General features: G+C 43.9%; 1 protein-coding gene across 3 annotated transcripts in view; it reads right to left on the reverse strand.

The window, feature by feature from the left end:
* The window catches only part of Gpat3 (glycerol-3-phosphate acyltransferase 3), a 57,685-nt gene that overhangs the window by 11,584 nt on the left and 22,172 nt on the right, over positions 1-23,929 (reverse strand). For all 3 annotated transcript variants that reach the window (XM_036200603.1, XM_036200604.1, XM_036200602.1), the window contains 4 exons: positions 5,505-5,775; positions 2,736-2,810; positions 2,151-2,240; positions 669-762 (listed from right to left, as the gene is read on the reverse strand). In XM_036200603.1, coding sequence (XP_036056496.1) covers positions 669-762; positions 2,151-2,240; positions 2,736-2,810; positions 5,505-5,775 — 530 coding nt within the window. The remainder of the gene's footprint in view (positions 1-668; positions 763-2,150; positions 2,241-2,735; positions 2,811-5,504; positions 5,776-23,929) is intronic.

Consider the following 23,929-nt stretch of genomic DNA (forward strand, 5'->3'; position numbering starts at 1 on the left):
CAGTGAGCAGAAGGGGAGTGTGAGTCAGCCTTTGGGATTCACCCAAGAGGAAATGTCAAGATGAACTGTCAGAGCAACAGAAGATTCGGGGGAACACCAGAGTGGGGTTCCTCTTCAGGCCCAAGAAAGGGCACTGGGGACTTGGTTTTGCTTTGGACTCTGTGTTTAGGACACTGGGGACTTGGTTTTGCTATGGACTCCATGGTTACTGGATTTTCTGCTTCTTCCTTTGCTTTCTTGGGAGGCTGTGGTCAAAATCTGAGACCTGGACTGAGACACAAGTATTCTGCCTTCTTGCCAGATACTCATTAAAGAAACAGGTTTTTTTTGTTTTTTGTTTTTTTTTTTTAATTGCACTTACCAAGAGAGAACTAATTGGCTGACTGGGATCTGTAAAACTCTAAGGAGGATGGCTTTAGTTTCATACAGTTTAATTAAACACTGGCTAGCATGTTCGAATCAAGATGAAGTCAGCTTTACAAAGTTCTGCCAAGGTGCTTCTCCCACCTTCACTGTCACAGCTATTTTCTTACACTATTTGTTCCTTGAATAAATATACTGCATGACCTCTACTGCTATGTCCCAGCCCAATTCCTAATATGAAACTAACTTTCTAGTTTGAAGTCCAACAAATACACATAATTGAAATATCATTGAGTTGCTCTTACCATGGCATAACAGCCATCCGTTGTCAAGATTAAGACATCGATGGGAGATGTATGGTTGGCAACACAAATGCCTCCCTTCTGGGGTCTGTACTGCCTGCAATTAAAATAACAGTAAGTACTACACCTCAGAAAACACTCGATATTTTACAGAATAGCATGTAAAGACTTATCTTGCTTAGGATTTTTTTTTTTTTTTTTAAGTTTTTTGGTACATAGGCCCATCTTTAAAACATTATCCCTGCCGGGCAGTGGTGGTACACACTTGTAATCCCAGCACTCAGGAGGCAGGGTCAGGTGGCTCTCTGTGAGTTCGAGGCCAGCCTGGTCTGCAGAGCTAGTCCAGGACAGGCTCCAAAGCTACAGAGAAACCCTGTCTCAAAAACAATGACAATAAATATATATTATCCCCATGTAGTATGATGAGTTGTGTGAGGAACCATGACATTCTCTTTATAATTCATATTTTGCTTATTTAATTACAACTATTTCAATTAATGTTGATTGTTCGAAGAATAATATGCTACTTTGTTGAGAAAGGGTCTCTTGTAGCCCAGGCTGGCCTCAAATATCTGGTTTTCTTGTCTCAGCCTCCCAGATGCTAAGAAAATGTGTGGGCCACCACACCAATTTAAAATAATAACAACAAAATAATAACAATTTTTTAATAACAATGAATTAAGAGAAAAGTATTTTGAAATCAATCACAATGGTTTTAATTTAGTTAATGATCTTCCCTAGCTACTTGTATTCTCTGACTGTAGGTAAAGAGAACAGAATGAAGTACTTCATCCCAGAAACTAGGTAAGAGAAGAATGTTAGATATGGAGAGACTTGAATGTTAGACATGGAGAGACTTAAGTGTGGAAAACAGGCCTCTGCCTCAGCCGTACCCCAGGACTGCCAGCAGTGTTGTTGGAGCCCACAGAAGTTTCCTAGTGAGAGCTGAGCTTGCTTTACCCAGCAGGGCTGCATAAGAGGATGATTAGACCACAGGCCTGGGTACCAGATGTTTGGAAGGGTCTACACCTGGCTGTATCTAGCAAGGGGCATTGCTATAAAAAGCCCTGTTGAATAAAGTTCTGGGCCAGTGAATAAGGATCCAGGTCCTCCCGAAGCTGTCCTGTGTTTCTGTCTTTTCTCTCGTCAACTAGGTCTCTCTTTCTACCTAATATCTCTTATCCCTCTCTCCTCCTCATAGAAACCCCACACAGCATCTTCAAAATTGAGCCCAGCTCAAAACCTGACTTTGAACCTGTACCACCCTTAGCCACCAGATCCAGAGTTCCCATCATCCATCTTATCTGTCCCATGGGATAGCAGTATCCACCCCCCAGGAGTAACCTATGAGAAGTCCACCCCTACAGCACACCATAACTGCCCATCTATGAACAGTACTGTGTTGACTTCTGTCTTCCTTCTGAAAACCCAAGCACTGATGAACACAGCCGTCCCCAGGTCGGGGCAGCCACGGCAGGCACTCACTTGTTATGATAATGAATGGTGCCGGACAGGGACCGAACGCAGATCCTACAGCAGGTCAGATGCACTAGTTCACTCAGCCAGCTTTTGAGGCTGAAAGAAAAAGAGACCGTTCTATTACTTTGTTCTGGGTACTCATAAGAAACACAATGAAAGCTCCAATGTGCGGCTCACAGCAAAGAGTGATTCTTGCCAGCTCATCTATGCATTTTGTGTACCAGGAGAATTAGACAGAATGCTAGCAGGAAGTAGTCCCCACCCCACTAGATTCTAATAAAGTCCTGAAAGACCAGCTGAGGTTTCTTTGATCTAGACCTCCCAGGCTGCCAAAGACTCTATTTTTCCTTTGGTTCCCTCAGTCCACTTTCTTTCTTCCTTTCACTTCTCCTTTGAAACAGCTACTTCTCAATTTGAACAGAAAAAAATCAAATAAAGATTATAAAGATGAATTCAGTAAGAATTCTCATAAATAGCTGAGACCATAACATTAATGAACCTACAAACTAGCCAAATTCTAGCTTTGAGGACACAGCTAGGGAAAGAGGACAGTCCTACAAGAGGTGAGGCTGGATGGGAGAGACACATCACCTGCTGTCTGGGAGCTGTCCAACCAGTGTAGTTCCTATAATCAGCAAACTGATCCCAATGAAAGCCAGAGTAACCCTGAAAAAAGAGAAGAAAACTACTGTAAACATCACAGCGGGGACACAGCCTAAAGAATCCTCTATTGCAAACTGTGGTGCTATTGTGTTTCCCAAAATACTGTGCACCCTAATAAACTTATCTGGGGTCAGATAACAGAACAGCCACTAGATACAGAGGCTAGAAAATGGTGGCACACATGCCTTTAATCCTATCACTTGGGAGGCAGAGATCCATCCGGATCTCTGTGAGTTTAAAGCCACACTGGAAACAGCCAGGCTTGGTGACACAAGCCTTTAATCCCAGGAAGTGATGGCAGAAAGCAGAAAGGTATATAAGGTGTGAGGACCAGAAACTAGGCAGGTTAAGCTTTTAGGCTTTTAAGCAGCAGTTCAGCTGAGATTCATTCTGGATGAGGACCCAGAGGCTTCCAGTCTGAGGAAACAGGATCAGCTGAGTTGGCAAGGTGAGGTGGCTGTGGCCTGTTCTGTCTTTCTGATCTTCCAGCATTCACCCCAATACCTGGCTTTAGGTTTGATTTTTATTAATAAGACCTGTTAAGATTCGTGCTACATCAAACATTTGCCATACAGTAGGGACACAGCCTAAAGAATTCACCCACAGCCTCCTAACCAGTGAACCTGTAACTTTGCAGAGAATTATGGAGTACGGTGCAGGGATGATAAGGTCTGGTTGAATCTGTTGATTCTGACATGACTCTATATATAGATTGCTCTATGACACATTTTTGAGAGGAAGAGAAAAAGATGGTGGGTTCTAACAAATAAGGTCTCTGGGGACACATGCTGGTGATCACAGAATGTGGGAGACAAAGGCAGACAACCAGGGGTTCAAGACAATTCTCAGTTGTATAGCAAGTTCAGGGCCATCCTGGGCTTCATGAGACCCTGTCTCAAAAAGCACCAAACAAGCAAACAAAATTAAAAGTTCTAGTATTGCAGGCCAGTGGTGGCACACGCCTTTAATCCCAGGCCTTAGGAGGCAAAGGCAGGCAGATTTCAGTGAGTTTGAGGCCAGCCTAGTCTACAAAGTGAGTTCCAGGACATCCGGGACTGTTACTCAGAGAAATCCTGTCTTGAAAAAAAACCACACACACCCCTAAAAAAAAGCTCTAGTATTTCCTTCCCAAATGTCAACACATAGTTTTGTGCACCCCCAGAATACTTGAACCGCAATTGGGGAGCAATGAGTTAAGGTCCCAGCAATAGTATATATACACAGGCCTGAATTTCCCTGTCTATCACAGCTGCAACAATTCCCAAAAGACAGTCTAAGCCAGTGTTAGGACATAAAGGAACACACACACACACAGAGAGAAACAGAACTTAGTGATTTGTGTCTGTCTATACTTAAGCAATGCCTGATACTTACAAGTAAGCACATTGTCTCCTGTGCTAGATCTAAAGGAGGCCAGTATCACCCACCTGGGCATGGAAGATTCAGATGCCAATGGTAGCTGGCTGGTAGCAACTCCTGGAAACTATGGTTATGTCCAAGAAAATGAAGCAAGATGACCAGCATTGTGGCTGATACACAGGCCTGCTCCCTGCCCTCACCATAAAGAGACATGGCCACATTGTCATCGCCCTGCCGGGTGGCATCTACTACTGTCTTGAGGTCTCGTGCTGATAAGGCAGCGTTCAAGTCTCAAATAGAAAGAGGATCCAGGTGTGGGAATCTTTACTAAGAACTGAATGGCGCTGGGCGGTGGTGGCGCACGCCTTTAATCCCAGCACTCGGGAGGCAGAGGCAGGTGGATCTCTGTGAGTTCAAGGCCAGCCTGGTTTACAGAGTGAGTTCCAGTAAAGGCGCAAAGCTACACAGAGAAACCCTGTCTCGAAAAACCAACAACAACAACAAAAACAAGAACTGAATGGCAGTGATGGAATAGGATAGAACAATACATATTACTGAATGGCTTTTCCAGTGTGGCAAGGGTCTCTGGGACTTGTTCTCTGCTACACACCTCTCAGTTCTACACACCTATTCCTGCAGGCAGCTCTTTTTCAGTGGTGCTCTGGCACATATGAAGCTATTTTGTGTGTGGAGGTGAGTGCGTGTTCTGGTGTGGGCATGCACAGGTGGAGGGAGATCAGAGCGCAGTCTCTCGGGCTACTGTTCAACCGTCATCCACCTGTTTTTAAGACAGACCTGAAACTGGCCATATAGGTTAGAGTGGCTGGCCAGGGAGCCCCAAAGACCCACCTGTCTCTGCTTCCCCAACACTGGGATCACACTCATGGGCCACCACACTCAGCTCATGTGAGGATGGAATCAGGTCCTCATGCCTGACTGGCAAGCACCTTACTGACTGAGCTACTTACCCATCCCTTCTTGTTCTAACTTCTCTTTTGCCTCCATCCTCAAATTATTTACCACTATAAGAGCAAAGGGAATACACACACACACACAGAGAGAGAGAGAGAGAGAGAGAGAGAGAGAGAGAGAGAGAGAGAGAGAGAGAGGAGAGAGAGAGAGAGAGATGGGAAGGTTAAATGCACTACCTGCACTCTTCATTTGGAAGAAAAAACTATAAAAGGAGTGTGCAGGTAACAAACACTTGGCTGCAGGTCACACCCAATGGTGTCTCCCAGGCGGGAAGAGGCAGAATCTATTCCACATACTCCTAAGCAGCCAGTGTACACATAATGAAGAGGGAAGCTGGTGGCGTCATCCAACCAGGCAGTGACTCACCTCAGAGGGAGCAGAAAGCAATAGCGTGCTACGACGCCCAGCACCCACACCATCGTGAGCTTCGGGCTGATGTACTGAAAGTTGACATTGGTTCTTGTGAGGAGGTTCCACGATACAAGCTCCTCGGAGGAGAACCTCTGGGTCACTTCATCTTCCACAATGGCTTCTAAGCCCTTCTTGGAGAAATAAAACACATCAGAGAGCTCGAAGTCCCTTCCTCGAAGACCAGAGAGCCCTTTTTCCATGGGTGACTCATCTCTTTGGATAATACCTTAAAAGAAAGCATCAGGACATGAGAAAATGCCGTAGGAGCGATGAGCGATTGCCTCAAGGGGCAATGTTAACTGCACAGAACACAGAAAACAAGCTTCAACATGAGCGATGTGAAGATGTTAAAGCAGTGGTCACGGTGGGGAGAGGTGAGGCCACAGCATCTCCACAGAGCAACCTCTACCCAGCGACTTCATAAAAATAACTTAGTAAGAGGCTGGGGTGTATGTTCGGTGATAGAATGCTGGCCTAGTGTGTATAAGGCCCTGAGTTCAATCCTCAGTACTGCCAAAAATGTTTCATAAGAAAAATACAGCCAGGCATGGTGGCAAACACCTTCTACATGGGCACTGTGAGTTTGAAGCTAGCCTGATCTACATAGAGAATTTCAGGACAGCCCCAGCTACATAATGAGATCCTGTCTCAAAACAAAAGGAAACCACAGATATTTCAGAAAAATAAGCAACGTACAACTAGATTATAGGAGCAACCCGTGTTAGCAAATCGGTAATTTCATGTCATGATAGAGCCTGGTGACTGAAATGGTACTGGTACCCTCATATCCCCCGTGTGAAGTGGAATGACCTGCGGCCGGTTTTAAAAGTGACTCATCAGGAAAAGACTAAAAGTTCTGCTGAGGATTAGTAATCCTGCTCTTAGAATGTTCCCAAGAGACGCAGGGAAGACGTCCCCTGAAGCACTCTACCCAGTGATACACAGCACCACAGTGAGTAGAGCTGCAGTATCAAGTGAGAAGAGACCAGATCTTAAACACAGCTAAATCCAGGAAATATATCTATGTAGAAAAACACCAGCCGGGTGGTGATGGCGCACGCCTGTAATCCCAGCACTCGGGAGGCAGAGGCCGGTGGATCTCTGTGAGTTCGAGGCCAGCCTGGTCTACAAAGTGAGTTCCAGGAAAGGCGCAAAGCTACACAGAGAAACCCTGTCTCGAAAACGAGAGAGAGAAAGAGAGAGAGAGAGAGAGAGAGAGAGAGAGAGAGAGAGAGAGAGACTGAGACTATTTTCTTTAAAGAAAGTAATTCAAAGGATTTTCAAAGCCAAGTTTACCAGAATGAGATGTTTCTTTTTCTTTTTAACGTTCTAAAGGAATAACAGCAGATGTACTGGGGGAGTGTAGGAAGCCCAAAAAGTCCCAAGTGAATGTGTAAGGGGGGGATGAAGTCTGGGTGACCGTGTAAGGAATAGGTGAAGCCCTGAGTGCATGTATAAGGAGGGGATGAAGTCCTGAGTGGATGCATACTGCTGGCATGGGCACAGCCATGTCAAGGACACGGGTACCTCACACCCACGGACACTGGCAAAGCCTTCCTGGAGTGAGGCTCAGAGAATGGCAAAGCTGTCCTCTGGCCCAGTGGCTCTCAACCTGTGGGTCACAACCCCTTTGGGAGGTCACATATCAGACATCCTGCATATCAGATATTTACATTACAATTAATAACAGTAGCAAAATTACAGTTGTGAAGTAGCATTGAAATAATTTTATAGTTGGCGGTCACCACACCATGAGGAACTGTATTAAAGGGTCGCAGCAACATTAGGAAGGTTGAGAACCGCTGCTCTAGTCCAAGTGACTGGCCGGTGTGTGTAAAAACTGGCAACCCTGGCTTCTTCCCAGATGACTGCAACCTGAGACCGCTCGCCTATAGACACTTCCTACCAAGACTAGCTGACTCCTCCCTGGGTTGTACAGACTGAACGCCCTGAGGTTCTGAGTTGTCAAGTAGGTTCACTCCATCAGAGCAAATACAGTGAGCTTTCTGTACATTTGTCTGTGTGTCTGTGCTTTCTTCATGCTCTCATGACCCCAGTCATGTCAAGTCCCACCTGTTCTGGGTTCAGGACACAGCAGGAAAGAAAGAAAAAGTGACTTGAGATCAAAAGTCGGGTTGTATTTAGGACAGTCACCAGCTCCATGGGGTGTCTCTCTTATATAACGAAGAAGTTGGACATTTTTAGTTTCCTTACAGGACTACTAACACTGAGAGAATATGTGTGTGGTTTTTGCCTAGTTGTTTTATCTTAATTATAACAACAAAAGAAGTTAATCAAAATAATTAGAACAATAAAGCATGCTCTTAGATGCTTATTGGATTGTCTTTATTTTTAAGTCAAATCTTTCTTGCTTTTCGCTGGTGCCAATGGAGGGTCCAAGGTTGTGTCCCTACCGAGTTACCCTCTTGCTCCACAGGCTCTGCAAAGCCGCTAAGGCAGAGCACTCTGTCCAAGTACTGGCCAATACTTAGCAGTGCAACAGTTTCGGTATTTGACAACTTATTTATTTCTTAAATATCTACCGGGTGAGAAAGCAAAGATAGTCAGTAAATCTCTGAATAAATACACCAGGGACAGTCAATATACCTCCTAAAAAGATCCTTCCTGAGAAAGACCAGAGATGAGAGAACGCAACTATGGGTTGATTATGTCACCAAGCTAAGGGAGAAGAGTCTGCCTACAGGTAGCTTTCCTGCCCCGCCCACCTGACATGCAGGATTTTCTCCATCCATCTAGTACGTTCCTTGCAACTCCAATAAAATGTGATGCAGTTCTGTATTTTTAGTTAAGAATCTTTCAAAAGTGTGCGGACAGTTGCAATATACCACGAGATCAACAAAGAAGATTTCTAGCATATACTAAGACATACACAAAAAGTCAACAGGAAAAATGAACTTCAATGCTCAGTAAGAACGGCTAAGAGGGCTGGAGAGATGGCTCAGAGGTTAAGAGCACCAACTGCTCTTTCAGAGGTCATGAGTTCAATTCCCAGCACCCACATTGTGGCTCACAACCATCTGTAATGAGATCTGGCACCCTCTTCTGTATACATAATAAATAAATAAATCTTTAAAAAAAAAAAAAAAAAAGAGTAGCCTTTATGACTCAATACTCTGAAAGACATTCAGCCTCACTATAGCCCGAGAGACGTATGCTATGCCACAACAATGCGGTCATATCAAGTGCTCTGGAAATGGGAACCAACAGAGATATAATTAGTAAAACTGTACTGGAAAGCAATTCAGCGCTGTGGAGTAGAATCAAACATTCAGAGAGTATGACTCAGGAATTCCACTCAGAGACTTTTATAAAATACCAAATGCATAGAAAGGCTACAAGGATGTGTCATCCCACCCAGATTTACCACATTCACTTTGTTATTCTATGTATAAAAATAAGTTTTTTCTGGCCCACTTAAAAGAAATTGTGCACACCATGTTCTTTATCGCTCAACAGACGTTTCCTATGGATACTTAAGCAGAGCAAAAGCATCAAAATCAAAGAGGCTGTCACTAATGCAATGCTGGTGTCTTATCTATCTCATTCAACTTTTTCGCTGTGAAAAAAATCTCAATAATACCCTTTAAACCGATTTTTTTTCTGATCCAATATTCAATCCAAGTTCCTACATCACATTTACATGTCAAATCTTTTAGCTGCCTTAAATATACTAAGCTTTGTATATCTCAAGGTACTGTTTTATTTATTAAACAGAGTGCTGAGCATAAATATGATAAAACCACAACAGGAAAATAAAAAATATCTGATATCAACAGACACATAATATCTGAAGATGAATTCTACTACGAACTAGATGCTATGAGGGGGCACCACTCAAAATATGTCACTTTCCTCCTGAGATATACTATTGCAGGTCAAACTTATGTATCCAATGTGCCAAATTATAAACTTCTGACAGAAAAAAAAAAACTAATGTAATCAATATACAGTGAAAACTATGAGTCAGGCATCAAATTGGAGGTTAGAAAATACGGAAATATTTCTTTGGGCACCAAAAAGTATCCAGAATGAGACCAAAATTTACCACACACACATCAAATGAATACAATTTTTACACTATCATTAAGAAGATCAGGAGTGCCTGGCGGTGGTGGCACACGCTTTTAATCCCAGCACTTGGGAGGCAGAGACAGGCAGATCTCTGAGTTCGAGGCCAGCCTGGTCTACAGAGTGAGTTCCAGGACAGACACCAAAACTACCCAGAAAAACCCTGGGGGGGGGGGGGGAGACACTGGTTCTCTACCAGAGGACCCAGGTTTCATTCCCACAGGCAGCTTACAGACATCTATATATAACTCCTGTTCCTGGGGATCTGACACACTCCTCTGGCCTTCAAGGGCACAAGATATATACATGGTACACAGACATACACACAGGCAAAACACCCACACACATAAAATAAAATAATAATAATTTTTAAAGAAAATCCGGTTATTTTTAACAGACCAACCCTGATCTTTCAGAGCCCACACTTCTTAAATTGGCAAACACTGATTCTAGGAATTTTTTTTCTTTAATTTTACAACTCAGTTCAAGAAAATAAAGCTGTGAATATTTGAACTTTGTCCTTATACAAAATGCTCAGGCTGTGCCAACACAGACCACGCTTGGATAAAAAGAAAATTATAGCTAGCTCTCGGTCTAATGCAATGCAAGAGATTGATTGCACAAGCTGCCCTGTGGGCCTCTGCATTTAGCAAGTCATTGGTACATAAATAACGCCACATGTGAAAGGCCTGTAGAAAGGGAGGCAGAAGTTAAAACCATCTCAACCATAATTAACTCTAAATTAGCTGAGTGAACTTTTGGAATAACTGCAGGGTTATAAATCACACTAGTGCTCTGTCCTCCGGTTATAAAAGGAGCTTTCTAAGCCACTGATTAAGAAAACCAGGTCTACTGCAGACCCAAGGAGGACAGGGTAATTACATACATCCGTAGAACCTCAACCAACCAACATTCCAAAGGTCAGAAGTCCAAACACACTCTCTCATTGAAACCTGGCTGATCAAGAAGCCAACAAGAGAACAGGCAGGACTGAGGGCAGAGCTCAGCCAGCAGAGTGCTTGCCTGGCATTCAAAAAGCTGTGGGTTCGATCCTCAGCATCATACAAAAGCAGAAGTGGGGGATAAAGAGGAGGCTGTTCTTCCACAGGACCCATATTGACACCTAGCACCCACATGGTGGCTCACATCGTAGCTCGAGGCTTGGGGATCAATCCTGTCTTCTTGGCTCCTTGGGAACCAGGCATAAATGGTACATCAGCATGCATGCAGGCAAAACATGAACACACATAGAGTTAAAATTTTAATTAGAAATCATAGAGTAGAAGTGGCTGCACACACCTGAAATCCCAGCGATTCAGGACAGGGAGGCCGCACTTTTAGAGTGCGGAAAAGCTGGGTTCCTGACACCCTGTCTCAAAAAACATTTTAAAAAGTAGGCAATCAGCTGGGCAGTGGTGGTGCACACCTTTAATCCCAGCACTTGGGAGACAGAGGTTGGTGGATCTCTGTGAGTTCGGAGTCAACACGATCTACAAAGTGAATTCCAGAGCAGCCAGGACTACACAGAGAAACCCTGTCTTGAAAAAAAAAATTAAAAAAGGCAATCACCTTTCCTAATATTGTTTATGAAAACACCTAAAATTAAATCCAGTAAGATTTAACAAGTGCACACTTTCCAGGGGAAGGCTGGGGTTTAACAACACTCTGGGAGGAACTGGTAAGTTCCATTTCTTGATCTAAACCAGTATTTTTCAACTTGTAGGTCACAACACCTGAATGGTCCGTTCATGGGTGTCACCTAAGACCTTCAGAAAACACAGATATTTATATTACAATTCATAACAGTAGCAAAACTACAGTTATGAAGTAGCAACAAAAATAATTTTATGGTTGGGGGTCAGCACAACCTGAGGAACTATTTTAAAGGGTCACAGGATTAGAAGGTTGAGAACCAAGCTTTGGATGGAAGATAATTAAGTTCCCCTTGGAAAATACAAAATAATGTATTTATAATTTTATACTCTGTGGTAGTCTGAATGAAAATGGCCCCCATAGGCCTAAAGGGAGTGGCACTATTAGGAGCTGTGGCCTGTTGAAGTAGATGTGGCCTTGTTGGGGGAAGTGTGTCACTGTGGGGGCGGGTTTTGAGGTCTCTTTTGCTCAAGCTTCCCTCAGTGTGACAGACAGTTGCCTTCTGATCAAGAAGTAGCCAGCACCATGTCTGCCCGCACATGGCCATGCTCCCCACCATGATGATAATGGACTGAACCTCTGAACTGTAAGTGAGCCACCCCAATTAAATGTTTTCCTCGTTTATAAGAGTTGCCATGGTCACAGTGTCTCTTCACAGCAACAGAAGCCCTAAAGCAGCATCCTTCCTACACATATTGTAATCCTATTTCATCCCCAGTTACTAAGAAAACCCATCCCCAGGGAGGGGTTTACAGATCGCAGAGCCTTTTCCTGGTGTGAGGGGATACTCTGGCTTGTCGCCTGAGTCTAAAGGTCCCTCCCTACAAAACCCCAGTTTCCTTCTGAGCCATAGATATGACCAGCCTGATCTTAAACAGGCGGAGAGAGTACAACAGACAGCTGTACATTAGAGCTGTGGAGAGAGCTGAAGAAATCCTGTTGGGATTTAAGAACAGGAATACTGAGTGCCAAGGGAGTGGCCAGGCTGATGTCCAGTGACTTAGCTGTCAAGATATGAACGTTGACCCCATCTCGTTCTCCTAGTTATTAATTGCTATGGACATTGATATGTGAATCATTGAACCAACTACACACAGGCAAGTCACAGGTTCCTAGTCCACCTTCTCCTATTCTTTTTCACAATGATTCGGCTGTAACTAGGCAAGCTCAGCCCCAGATTCACCGCGTCCAAAGCATCCCCTGGGCCAGTCAAGTCACAGCTTCAGGGCTTACATTAGGCAACTCCGCAGCTTGCTTCACAGTGACTCTTGGAGTTTCTGATGATCACTTCATTCTCTGCCAAATACTTTTTTTTTAAATATATTCTGTTGCTATAAATTTAGTCAGGTATAACAGTGGAATTAGTGTTATAATTGTTGTTATTTGATTTTGTTTGAGATAGTATCCTGTGGTAATAGCGTTCCCCAAAATATTGTGCACCCTAATAAACTTATCTGGGGTGAGAGAACAGAACAGCCACAATATTAAACATAGAGGTTAGGCAGTGGTAGCACACGCCTTTAATCCTATCATTCCAGAGGCAGAGATCCATCTAGATCTCTGTGAGTTCAAAACCACTGGAAACACCCAGGCATGGTGACTTTAATCCCAGGAAGTGATGGCAGAAAGCAGAAAGGTATAGAAGGCGTGAGGACCAGGAACTAGTCTGGTTAAGCTTTTGCCTGGTTAAGCTTTCAGGCTTTCAAGAAGCAGTTCAGCTGAGATCCATTCTGGATAAGGACACAGAGGCTTCCAGTCTGAGGAAATAGGATCAGCTGAGGAACTGGAGAGATGAGGAAGCTGTGGCTTGTTCTGTTTCTCTGATCTTCCAGCATTTACCCCAATACCTGGCCCTGGGTTTGTTTTATTAATAAGACCCTTTAGGATCCATGCTACAGTAGCTCATATCCCAAGCTGGCCTTGAATGAAGTCGCTGTGTAGCTGAGGATGACCAGGAACTTCTGATCCACCTACCTCCAGATCTCTACATCTGAGATCACAGACATGAACCACCACATCCAGCTTCTGCAGAGCTGGGAACTGAACCCAGTATTTGTACACACTAGGCCATGTGAGTGTAGGTACCTGTGCAGGCAAAAGAAGATGTCCAGTCCCCTAAAACTCAAGTCACAGACTATTGTGAGTTGTCTGAAGTGGGTGCTGGGAACTGAACTCTGACCTCCGGAAAAGCAGCAGAACTTAATTTTAGATTCTTTTTGTCTATATCTGAAATGCTGAGTGATCTCTCTGGCCCCAAAATATGCTATTACTTATTTGTAAATTCTAAGCTTTCTATGTCGTTTATATGCTTAATCTATAATTCCTTTGAGTTTTAAAAATAGTTCAACAAACCAAGTATGATGGTTTATAGGTCACACCCATAATCTCAGCACCTGGAGGCTGAGGCAGGAGGATTGGGGTCCTGTCCCAAATCAAAACACAAATACTTCCACAAAAGAATCCCAAAAAAAGACAGATGAAATAAATGTAGCAAATTCTCGATAAATGGTTTATATAAATTAAAGGGCTCTGGTAGACTGGACAAATACCATGAGCTGACAAATTCTGCCTTTTACCTTTCTCCCCTTGCTAACAAGCCCTCAGATGGCATTCGTAAAGCTAGCCATCAAAGTCTAGTCCCGAATTTGGCCACTGACCATTCCTGAGACTGACTACCAAGGTCCAGCTACCAAAACACCAAGGTCTAGGAACTGGAATTGTTTTAACTAAACTAATTAAAATACCCAATCAAAACTTACCAACACGTCCCAGCTCATTCTACAACAGGCCTCCCCTTTTTCCTCTCTAACATTAACCCTTGCAAAGCTATTTGCTGCTGTTTCTGCCCGATTCAGATTCAGATTCAGCTACTCTTTGCCTTGCTTAGTAAAAGATTTCTTTGCATTTGGTTTGTGCTTGGAAATTGGAGTTTGGATGTGGTCTGTGCCTAATCCAGGGTCCAGAGGGGAGCACTTGGTAGTACTGAGTCTCTTCATGAGTGATTGGTCTTTGCTGCTAGTGAGCATGTGCAAACATTTTAGGATACCATTGGCACTTTCTAATAAAGCTGAACAGTTACTTGTTTATCCTACAGCCAAAAGATCCACCAGAATATCTATTACAACAATGTTCTGAGCAGCCCTGTTCCTAATGGTTAAAAACTAAAAATAAACCAAATGCCAATCAGTATAACCACAAATCAACAACCCCTCAGTGTCTATGAAAAGAATATACCAGTTTTTAAAAACCCACTTCATACAACAGAAGGAAGCCTCCAGACAGTCGGCTGAACAGGAAAGGAAGACACACAGAGAGTGTACAGCATGACTCCACTTACATAGATTTCCAAAACAGGAAAAACTAATCGATGGGAAATCATCCTAGGCAAAGCAAAGGATGGAGAGCATATACTGGGCTGGAAAGAGGCGGCCCAGCGTCCCACATAGCCCAAACCTTAAATCTTAACCATTCAGCCAGCACCACAGACTAAGACACTGCCTTTTACAAAGGTCATATCAATCTTGAAATATCATTTCAAAGTTTCAAAACTTAAACCAAGCTTGACTAAAGGAGGTAATGGACCTGTGTTCATTGTATAGAAAGCTAACTGGGCATCAGATGACTTGAAAGCCTGCCAGCACCACACGCTGATGCTGAGAGATCCTGTGGGTTGGGTCGACGGAAGCGAGATTAGAGTACACACCTATTTAGATACATGAGCTCAAGTACACATGCTGATTTGACATGAGTCAGCAGAAATGAGGAAGTTTCTCAGTCAAGCAGATCGGTACCAACGTCACTGGGGAGGCTGAAAGAGGAAGATATATAAATGAAACACAGATAGGTCCAACGTAACTAAAGCCATACCAGGTTTAGTGGGGAAGCATGTTGCAAAAACTTTAATTATGTGGTGTGTGTGTGTGTGTGTGTGTGTGTGTTTAAACTAGGTCTATGTAGCCCAGGCTGGCCCTGAACTCCCATAGATCTACCTTCCTCTATGTAGCCCAGGCTAGCCCTGAACTCACATAGATCTGCCTATCTCTGCCTCCCAGTTACAAGGATGAACGGTGTGCAGCATCATGACTCATGACTTGAATTATTTTATGTGTTCCATCAAGTAACCAGAACATGTCCTCTTTACCTAGTCTCAATTTATTTTTTTAATAATTTATTTTCATTTTTTGTGCATTGGTGTTTTGCCTGAGTGTTTATCTGTGTGATGGTGACGGTTCTCCTGGACTAGAGTTGCAGACAGCTGTGAGTCGCCATGTAGATGTTGGGAATTGAACTCAGGACCTCTGGAAGAGCAGACAGTGCTCTTAACCACTGAGCCATCTCTCCAGCCCTAGTCTCAATTTCTTATCTCTTAGTATCTCTCTCCTTCCACAACTCTCCAATCCAAGAGAAAACTGAGAACGCACCTCAGTGGTACAAGTGTTCAGCATGTGCGTAACCCTAAGTATCCTCTTCTGAAAACCAAGACAATGTCAGTGGCTGTAATGGGGTACCATCATTGCCTATGACCTGAAAAACAATGTCATTCACTACACACATTGGACTATCACCAAAATGAGTTACCTTTGTTTAAATGCCTAGAGTCCTGCTCCTCCAGGATGCTGCCTCACCACCGTATGTTTTTCAATATACTGAAATATGCTTATTCCCTGGCAGGGCTGACTCAGGTGAAGTGAACAGGTCCATCCAGGCTGTCGGGTACCAGGAGCTCAGGAGCATACTCACGTCATCCCAGAAATTACAGGTGGAAAAGTGTACTGCTCCCAGGGGGGCCTTCCGGAAACAGTCTAGGCAGTCAGTATTCTTCTTTAGCTAATCGAAGCTCGGGGGCAAACGGAACTTTGAGGGAGACATGCTGGGAAACCGTGCATCTGACCTAGGAAAGTGAGGAAAGCTCTCTCACACTACTCCGAGGTTACCACACGAAGAAACAGGAAGGACCCAGCCTGAGGTTTCGCCCGTCACCAGGACATCCACATATCACTGTACAAGCAAAGGATTCTCTTTAGACCCAGGACCATCGAGCGCTCCTCTCCTGGCCCAGGAGTCTCTCTCACCCTAAAAGCACACCTCGTGCGCCCCACCTTCTCCACACAGCCTACTTTGACACTGGCTCATCTACTGGCTTTATTTTATTTATTTATTTATTTATTCATTCATTCATTCATTCATTTATTTTGGAGGGCAGGGAGAGCTTCAGAAAGAAAACAAAAGTGGTAAGAAAATAATGCCACAAACTTCTTAGAGAAAAGGAGAAAGAACTGAAGATCTTTGCGGCTTTCTAGACCCATGGAACAAGTGACCCACCTCCTATAGGTGACCCCACCATTGCAGAGGTAAGCACAGCCAATAGAAGAACCTTCAGTTTTTCATAGAGAATTTATACCAACTGAGACAATCAGGAACTATAAATAAAAACGAAAAAATGAAAAGAGGGACTGGGAAGGTAGCTCAGTGGTTAAGAATGCTTGCTGCTCTTCCAAAGGATCAAAGTTCAGTTCCTAGCAGCCATGTAGTGCACTGTAATTCACAACTGCCTGTTAACTCCAGCTCCAGGGGCTCTGTTGCTCTCTTCTAGCCTAGGAGGGCATCTGCACTCATGTGCACATATCCACACATTGATAGGCAGTCAGTCAGACAGACAGACAGACACAGACAGACAGACAGACACACACACACACACACACACACACACACACACACACACAAAATTTCAAAGCAAAATAAACCTTTAAAAATAATTGTGGAGGCTGGAGAGGTGGCTCAGAGGTTAAGAGCACTGACTGCTCTTCCAGAGGTCCTGAGTTCAATTCCCAGCAACCACATGGTGGCTCACAACCATCTGTAATGAGATCTGGCGCCCTCTTCTGTGTACATAATAAATAAATAAATCTTTAAAAAAAAAATAATTGTGATGTAGGTACATATGTGCATGGAAGATCAAGTGCTTGTGGGGGCCAAGTTATCTCACTCCCCCAAAGCTGGAGGAAGAATCCTCTTCAAGAGCACACACACAATTAATTCTTTTTTAAAATGAGAAGAGTGTCATTATTCAATGAAGCTCACACAATTCTCAACTGTATAACATACTAACCTGGTCCAATTTTCTGATCATTTTTAACTAATAAGGAGATTTTCCTTACATACAATTTAATTATGTGATTTTGACTTAAGACAACATTTTTGTTTCATCTTCTAGGAATATGAAGAAAAATAAAGTTTACTTCCTCTAATAATTAAACAATTTTAGTGAGACTTCCCTCATTTTCCCCCTGGATTTGAAAAATAGCCATCTCAAATCTTGCTAATTTCTGTTTTTGTGCGTGCATGTTCGTGTGTTCTTTGTGTGCGTGTGTGTTCTGTGCATGGTGGGTATATGTGGTGCATGAATATGACTATGCAGGTGCATGTACCCATGCTCAGGAGGCCATGCAGAAGCCGGAGCAGAATGCCAGATGTCTTCCTTTATTGCTCTCCCCCTTATTGCCTTGGGACAAGGTCTCTGTGAACCAGAAGCTCCAATAGGCTGACTGTCTCTCCCACTCCAAGCATAGCCAATCCAGGAACAGCCATACACAGCTCTAAACCACCATGCTGTGGGGGTCTACTTATACCTACCTATAAAACTTTATTTCTATTTGCCTCTTCCTTATGTTGACTAATACACCCTCACAGACAATTAAGCTTTTCCTTCATTTCCCTAGTTTAAAAACCATCTCTACAAGGCAGGTTCAACATCAATTCATCCATCCAAAATGATTTCATCCCATGAAGCACTTAGGGACTGCCTTTCTCAAATTAATTGTATGTATACATTTGTGGAATTCGATGACACATTGCCTGGCTCTCATTAACACTTAGATACTGGTAAACACCACCCCACATTGAAGCTAGAGTTATGTAAGGACATGCCCAACCGCACCACAGTGCAGGCTAAGACTGCTAGGTATGTGGAGTTGCGTGGCCACCGTGGTCCTCAGTGAGGGATGGGATCGAGCAGTCTATCACACAGCATGTTTGAGCCTTTGAGCTGTGGAAGCCATCTTGGCATCTCTCTAGGTTCTAGTTTTTCACTGGTAGCTGTCTATTTTTCCATTTTGCGGCAAACCTTTCTCTATTCATGTAAACAGCATCATTGTTAAGAGTATCAACAAAGACTTGTGGGGGAGAGGTGGGTGGGGGTGTCCTCTGGTCAAGAGAATAGAATGCCTGTCCTGGATACCTACCTAACATTCTCAAGGAATCAAACCTGGGAAGGTGGGCTCATCTAAACCACACAATAGACAGACTGAATAATAATTTCCCTTTTATGAGACGTTATCCTTCCCTTCCCCGAAATCCCGCCCCTACAGACCAAGCAGCCATGAGGTGCTTCTCAGGCCTGGCTTAGAAATGTACAATTTTTCCTTTTTCTTTTTTCCATCTCTTTCTTCCAGATGTTGACCAGAACCCAAGTATGTTTCCCTGGTACTTTGGCTTCCTTTCTTTTGTTTAGCAAAGCCACCCTTACTGCCCTGGGGCTGCTTGTCTGACATCCCTGCTGGCTATGTTTCCCTCCTTCTCTCCAGTCCCCTCCCCCAGCTGCTGAGACTTAAAAGCTTGTCTGCCCTGGGGTTAGCTTTTCCAAGACAGGGTTTCTCTGGTTAGTTTTGGTGTCTGTCCTGGATCTCGCTCTGTAGACCAGGCTGGCCTCGAACTCACAGAGATCCGCCTGCCTCTACCTCTCAAGTGCTGGGATTAAAAGCGTGTGCCACCACCACCTGGCTTGGGTGTTTTTCTTTTACACTCTAAAAAAATTGTCCTGCTCACATTTAAATCCATTCTTATTTTATTTATAAGACTAAGAACTCGAAGAGGGGACCCCACTGTCCTCTGTATCATCATCCTTGGGTAAATTAGGTAAAATGAAGTCCATCAGGTCAATGGCTCACTTATTTATCAAAACCACCAAGATTTAGTTTAACTTTTTACAGTAAGTATGGAACCCAGGAACCTGTGCAAGTTAAGTATACGCTTTACCACTTAGTTGCACTCCCAGCCTCCAACATGACTTTAAGTTCTATTTGTTTCCTATACTGTTTAAAGCATGATTAATTTAAGAGCATTCAATCAACTCCATTGTACTTTCAATTATGTCGAACTGATCAATATAACCTCAAACAATGAAACCAACTATGTGCCAAAACCCGTTACTCAGCAGGTTGGTGACATCATCTACAAGCTAGAACCAGGCTTCTTCAGGAAAGTCAGCACCAAATTAGCTGTGACAGCTGTCTGCAGGACTGAGACATGAATGCTGAGGCTACAGATCTTGGTTTAGTAACAGATCTCATCAACTATTATCTCCAGGGTGAGGGATGGTGAGTGGTTGACCCTGTTACTTACTAAGGATGAAAAGACTCAAATGCTTAAACTCAATAAATGTACCTTCTATCGTCCCATCCAACCAACCACACACACACACACACACACACACACACACACACACACACACACACACACACTTCTTTTTTTATTTCTTAATTGTAAGTTATTTTCTGCTGGTATCCCTCGGTTTTCAAGACCCAGATAAAAAATTACTTTCTTAGAATAAATGGTTGTATACCCATAAAATCCACACATTGAGATCTAATCCCCAGTGTGAGGGTATTTGGAGATGAGACATTTGGAGGTTGATTAATTAGATCATTAGCTACAACGAATAACTCTAGCCATTAGTTCGGGTGGCAGTTTAAATGAGAAATACGCCCCATAAGCTCAGGCACTTGAACACTTGGTCCCTAGTTGGTGGCACTGTTCAGGAAAGTTTATGCAGTGCCACCTCACTAGAGGAAGTATGTCCCTGGGACTCGGCTGAGAGTTTAAAGCCTTGCCCCCACTTCTAGTTCACTCTGCTTCCTGTTCAAGGTATGTCTCAGCTTACTGCTCCTGCATGCCTGCCACTTGCCCCCATGCTCCTCGATGAGATGGACTCAGCCCTCCTGGAACAGTAAACCCAATAAACTCTTCTCTGGAAATCGCCCTGGTCATGGTGTAACTAATGGTTACACACTAGACTAGTCGGGAAAGGGGTGAGGAAGGTGAATGATCACTTCTTGCTAGGTCACAGGGGCAGGGGCAGGAGGTGCTATTCCTTGAAGAGTCACCTCAACCAGCTGGATGAGAAGCTGGTGCTGACCAGAAGCACACACAGGAAGAAAGGTAGTATTCTGGAGTAATGGGGGTGGGAGGAGGGGCTTCTGCACAGGACAGATCCGGGTTCCTTTTCAGACTTGACTAGTGGTGTGATCTGGATCAACCCGTTTGAACTTCCTCCCCGGTTTCCTCATCAAAGTGGGGGGCTAACAAGACTCCTCTCATACAAATAATGTGCACAGTGTTGGGAGCAAAGATTTCAAGTGACCAGCCTGGGAGTGGAGCCAGCAGACACATGGACATTCGAAACCTAATTAGCCAGAGGCACACAAGTCTCTGAACTACTTTATGTAAGTGTTGTTTTTTTTCCCCCAGAGCTGAGGACCAAACCCAGGGCCTTGCGCTCTACCACTGAGCTAAATCCCCAACCCCTCTGATCTACTTCAAAGTTAAGCAAATCCTCGCTGAAGGATGAGACCCAAGCAATGCATTCTCGTTGGGTTAAGAGCTCCAGTCAGGAGGGCCTAACCTGCCTCCACCTTTCCTTAGGAGCACACTGCCTTGCGTGCCAGTGATCTCTGTTAAACATGCTACTCACATGCTACTCTTCCACCCACATGGTCCTGTCATCCCGCTCTTCCCCAAGCCAACTATTTGGAAATTAGAAACCAAGGTCTGATGGACACAAAAGTCAACCATGTTAACAATGGCGCACACTAATAGCTGAATGCACTCTTGTGGTAGCTTAGGATCGGGTGGACCTGGGAAGATCAGCACACATTTGAGGGTGTCAGATGGGCGTGCCCTCCTGTTATCTAGAGGCATCAGGAAGGAATGCTGCTAAGCATGTTACAAGTAACAGACTGCTCCCCACAACAGTCACCCAGTCAAACACTCACAGGTGGAAGTTCACAAACCCAACTCCCAAGTAATACCTTTCCGTCCACAATGCCTTTGTTCCTCAGGTTTAAATTCTAGACACCACTCAGGCTAAAGGAAGGTGTGTTTTGAAGGAGGTAGGCACCAAGTCTGACCCCTGGCACCACAAGTACCTAGTTTCCATTCCTGTAAGACTACCAAGTGCCATTTGTCAGAGTCATGATTCAAAGCTGAGGGCCAGGAAGCTGGTGTCTCAGCAGAAGGTATGCACTACCACACCCAGTCTGTGAGTTGCTTGGGATTGAACCCTGGGCTTCATGCATGTTAGGCAAGTACTCTACCAACTGAGCAACCTCCCCAGGCCCAGCTTCAGATACCTTTACAGAAAAAGCTGAAACTAAATCCCTACCTTGCCACCTCCTTCCTAGAAGACCACACTTGCAGTATTTCTCATTTCTATATTTATCTATAAATATTTACATAAATATGTAGTATCCATACTCAGTGGTAATTTTGTGTGTGTGTGTGTGTGTGTGTGTGTGTGTGTGTGTTGCTTGGATTTAAACTCAAGGATTCTCATGCTGGGCATGGTTGTGTAGGCCTTTAATCCCAGCACTCAGGAGGTGGAGGCAGGCTGGTCTACTTAGTTCCAAGACAACCAGGGTTATACAGAGAAATCTGTCTTGGAAAAAAATTTTTTTTAAAGTAAACCCAACCCTCAAGGGTTCTCACATGCTAAGCATTGTACCACTGAGCAACACACTCTCAGCCCCTATGGCAAGAAATTTTAAAGAAATGTGATCACAGTATATATTTTCTTTTCTCTTAATGTTGGGATTTATCCACTTTGCTCTCTCCATATAAATCCAGTTAATCCGCTCTGGCTACTATACAGTGCTAGAGCAAGACCTTGTAAATAAATAGTCCCCCCACACACATGAAAATGGGTCATTTCCACGTTTTCATTAATTGCATATACTTGTGTCAAGGTCACCTGGTACATCCACACTTGGAGTTCGGATAAGCTTAATATCTTACAAGACCGTGGACTGTGAGTTAAAGATCAATTTTCAGCTTCACTCAGTAAGTAGGTTGTGCTAGATAGGTTGTCAACGTGAGTTTCTCCCTCACCAACCATTAACTGCACATACATCCTCAGGGAGGGGCAGGGCTCCGTGAGCCCCTTCCCTCTCCTTGACAGGTGTTGACAGGCCCAATCTCAGAGATTTTGTCCAGGTAATCACAACTGCTGTGAGTTCAAAGCCATGTCATGCCCGGAGTCAGCTTTCCACACTTCCCCCGGCCTTCCTCTGACTCATGTGTCCTCTCTATTCCCCCATCTACCTCAGAGTTTCCCTGAGCCGGGGAGGGGGATGATAAAGACGCCCCATTTAATTTATTGATGTCGTTTATTCTCTGGACCTTGACCAGTTATGAATGCATCTTTGCAGCCACTGCTGATCACTGCAGAGAGAAGCATCTCTGACCAAAGCTCATAGAACACTAGTGTGTGGTAAAGGGCTAGTTGTTTAGAAAGCAATTTGACAGGCATATCATGTCCATTCATCTTATCCTGATAGCTTAATATCCACTAGTATACAACTGTAAATGGAGGCTGAGTTTTTCTGTCAGGATTGCATGGTCCCAAATAAACATATAAAATCTTGTATTAAGCTAGGTGATGGTGGCGCACGCCTTTAAACCCAGCACTCGGGAGGCAGAGGCCAGTGGATCTTTGTGAGTTCGAGGCCAGCCTGGTCTACAGAGCGAGATCCAGGAAAGGTGCAAAGCTACACAGAGAAACCCTGTCTCGAAAAACCAAACAAAGAAAAAAAAAATCTTATATTAATTACAGAATGCTTGGCTGATAGCTCACTTATTGTTAACTAGCTCTGACATTTAAATTAACCCATTTCTATTAATCTATGTAAAAAAACCATGATGAATGTGAGGCAAGTTTGAACTACATCTGCATTCCAGACCAGACTAGGCTATAGAGTTAAACCCGTGTCTTAGTTACTGTTCTATCGCTGTGATAAGACATCGTGACCAAGGCTAGTTACAGAGGAAAGAGTTCACTCGGGGCTCACAGTTCCGGAGGGTTAGAGTCCATGACCATCCTAGATGGGAGTAAGACAGCAGGCAGGCAAGGAAGGCTCTGGAGCAGTTGCTGAGAGCTCACATCTTGACACAGAAGCATGAGACAGGGAGAAAGACACTGGAATGGCCCGGGCTTTAGAAACCTCAAAGCCCCCAGTGACACACCTCCTCCAACAAGGCCACACCTCCTAATCCTTCCCTAACAGTTCCACCAATTGGAGATCAAGTATTCAAACATATGAGCCCCTGGGGACCATTTTGATTTGAAAACTAACCTAACAGGGACTGGAGAGATGGTTCAGAGGTTAAGAGTGCTCCATTAAATGTATTATACTCCATGCTTTAGGGTAGTAAGTACTGGGTGTGTATTCAGCAAGTTTAAACCAAGACAATAATAGTACTCACACCAACTTAGCCGATGTAAACAGCCTATAGGGCTAAGGTATAGCACAATGCTACAGCACCTGATTAACATACATGAGACCTGAATTTGATCATTAGGACCACAA

This window comes from Onychomys torridus, chromosome 10 (assembly GCF_903995425.1).
Source record: "Onychomys torridus chromosome 10, mOncTor1.1, whole genome shotgun sequence".
Classification (NCBI taxonomy): domain Eukaryota; kingdom Metazoa; phylum Chordata; class Mammalia; order Rodentia; family Cricetidae; genus Onychomys; species Onychomys torridus.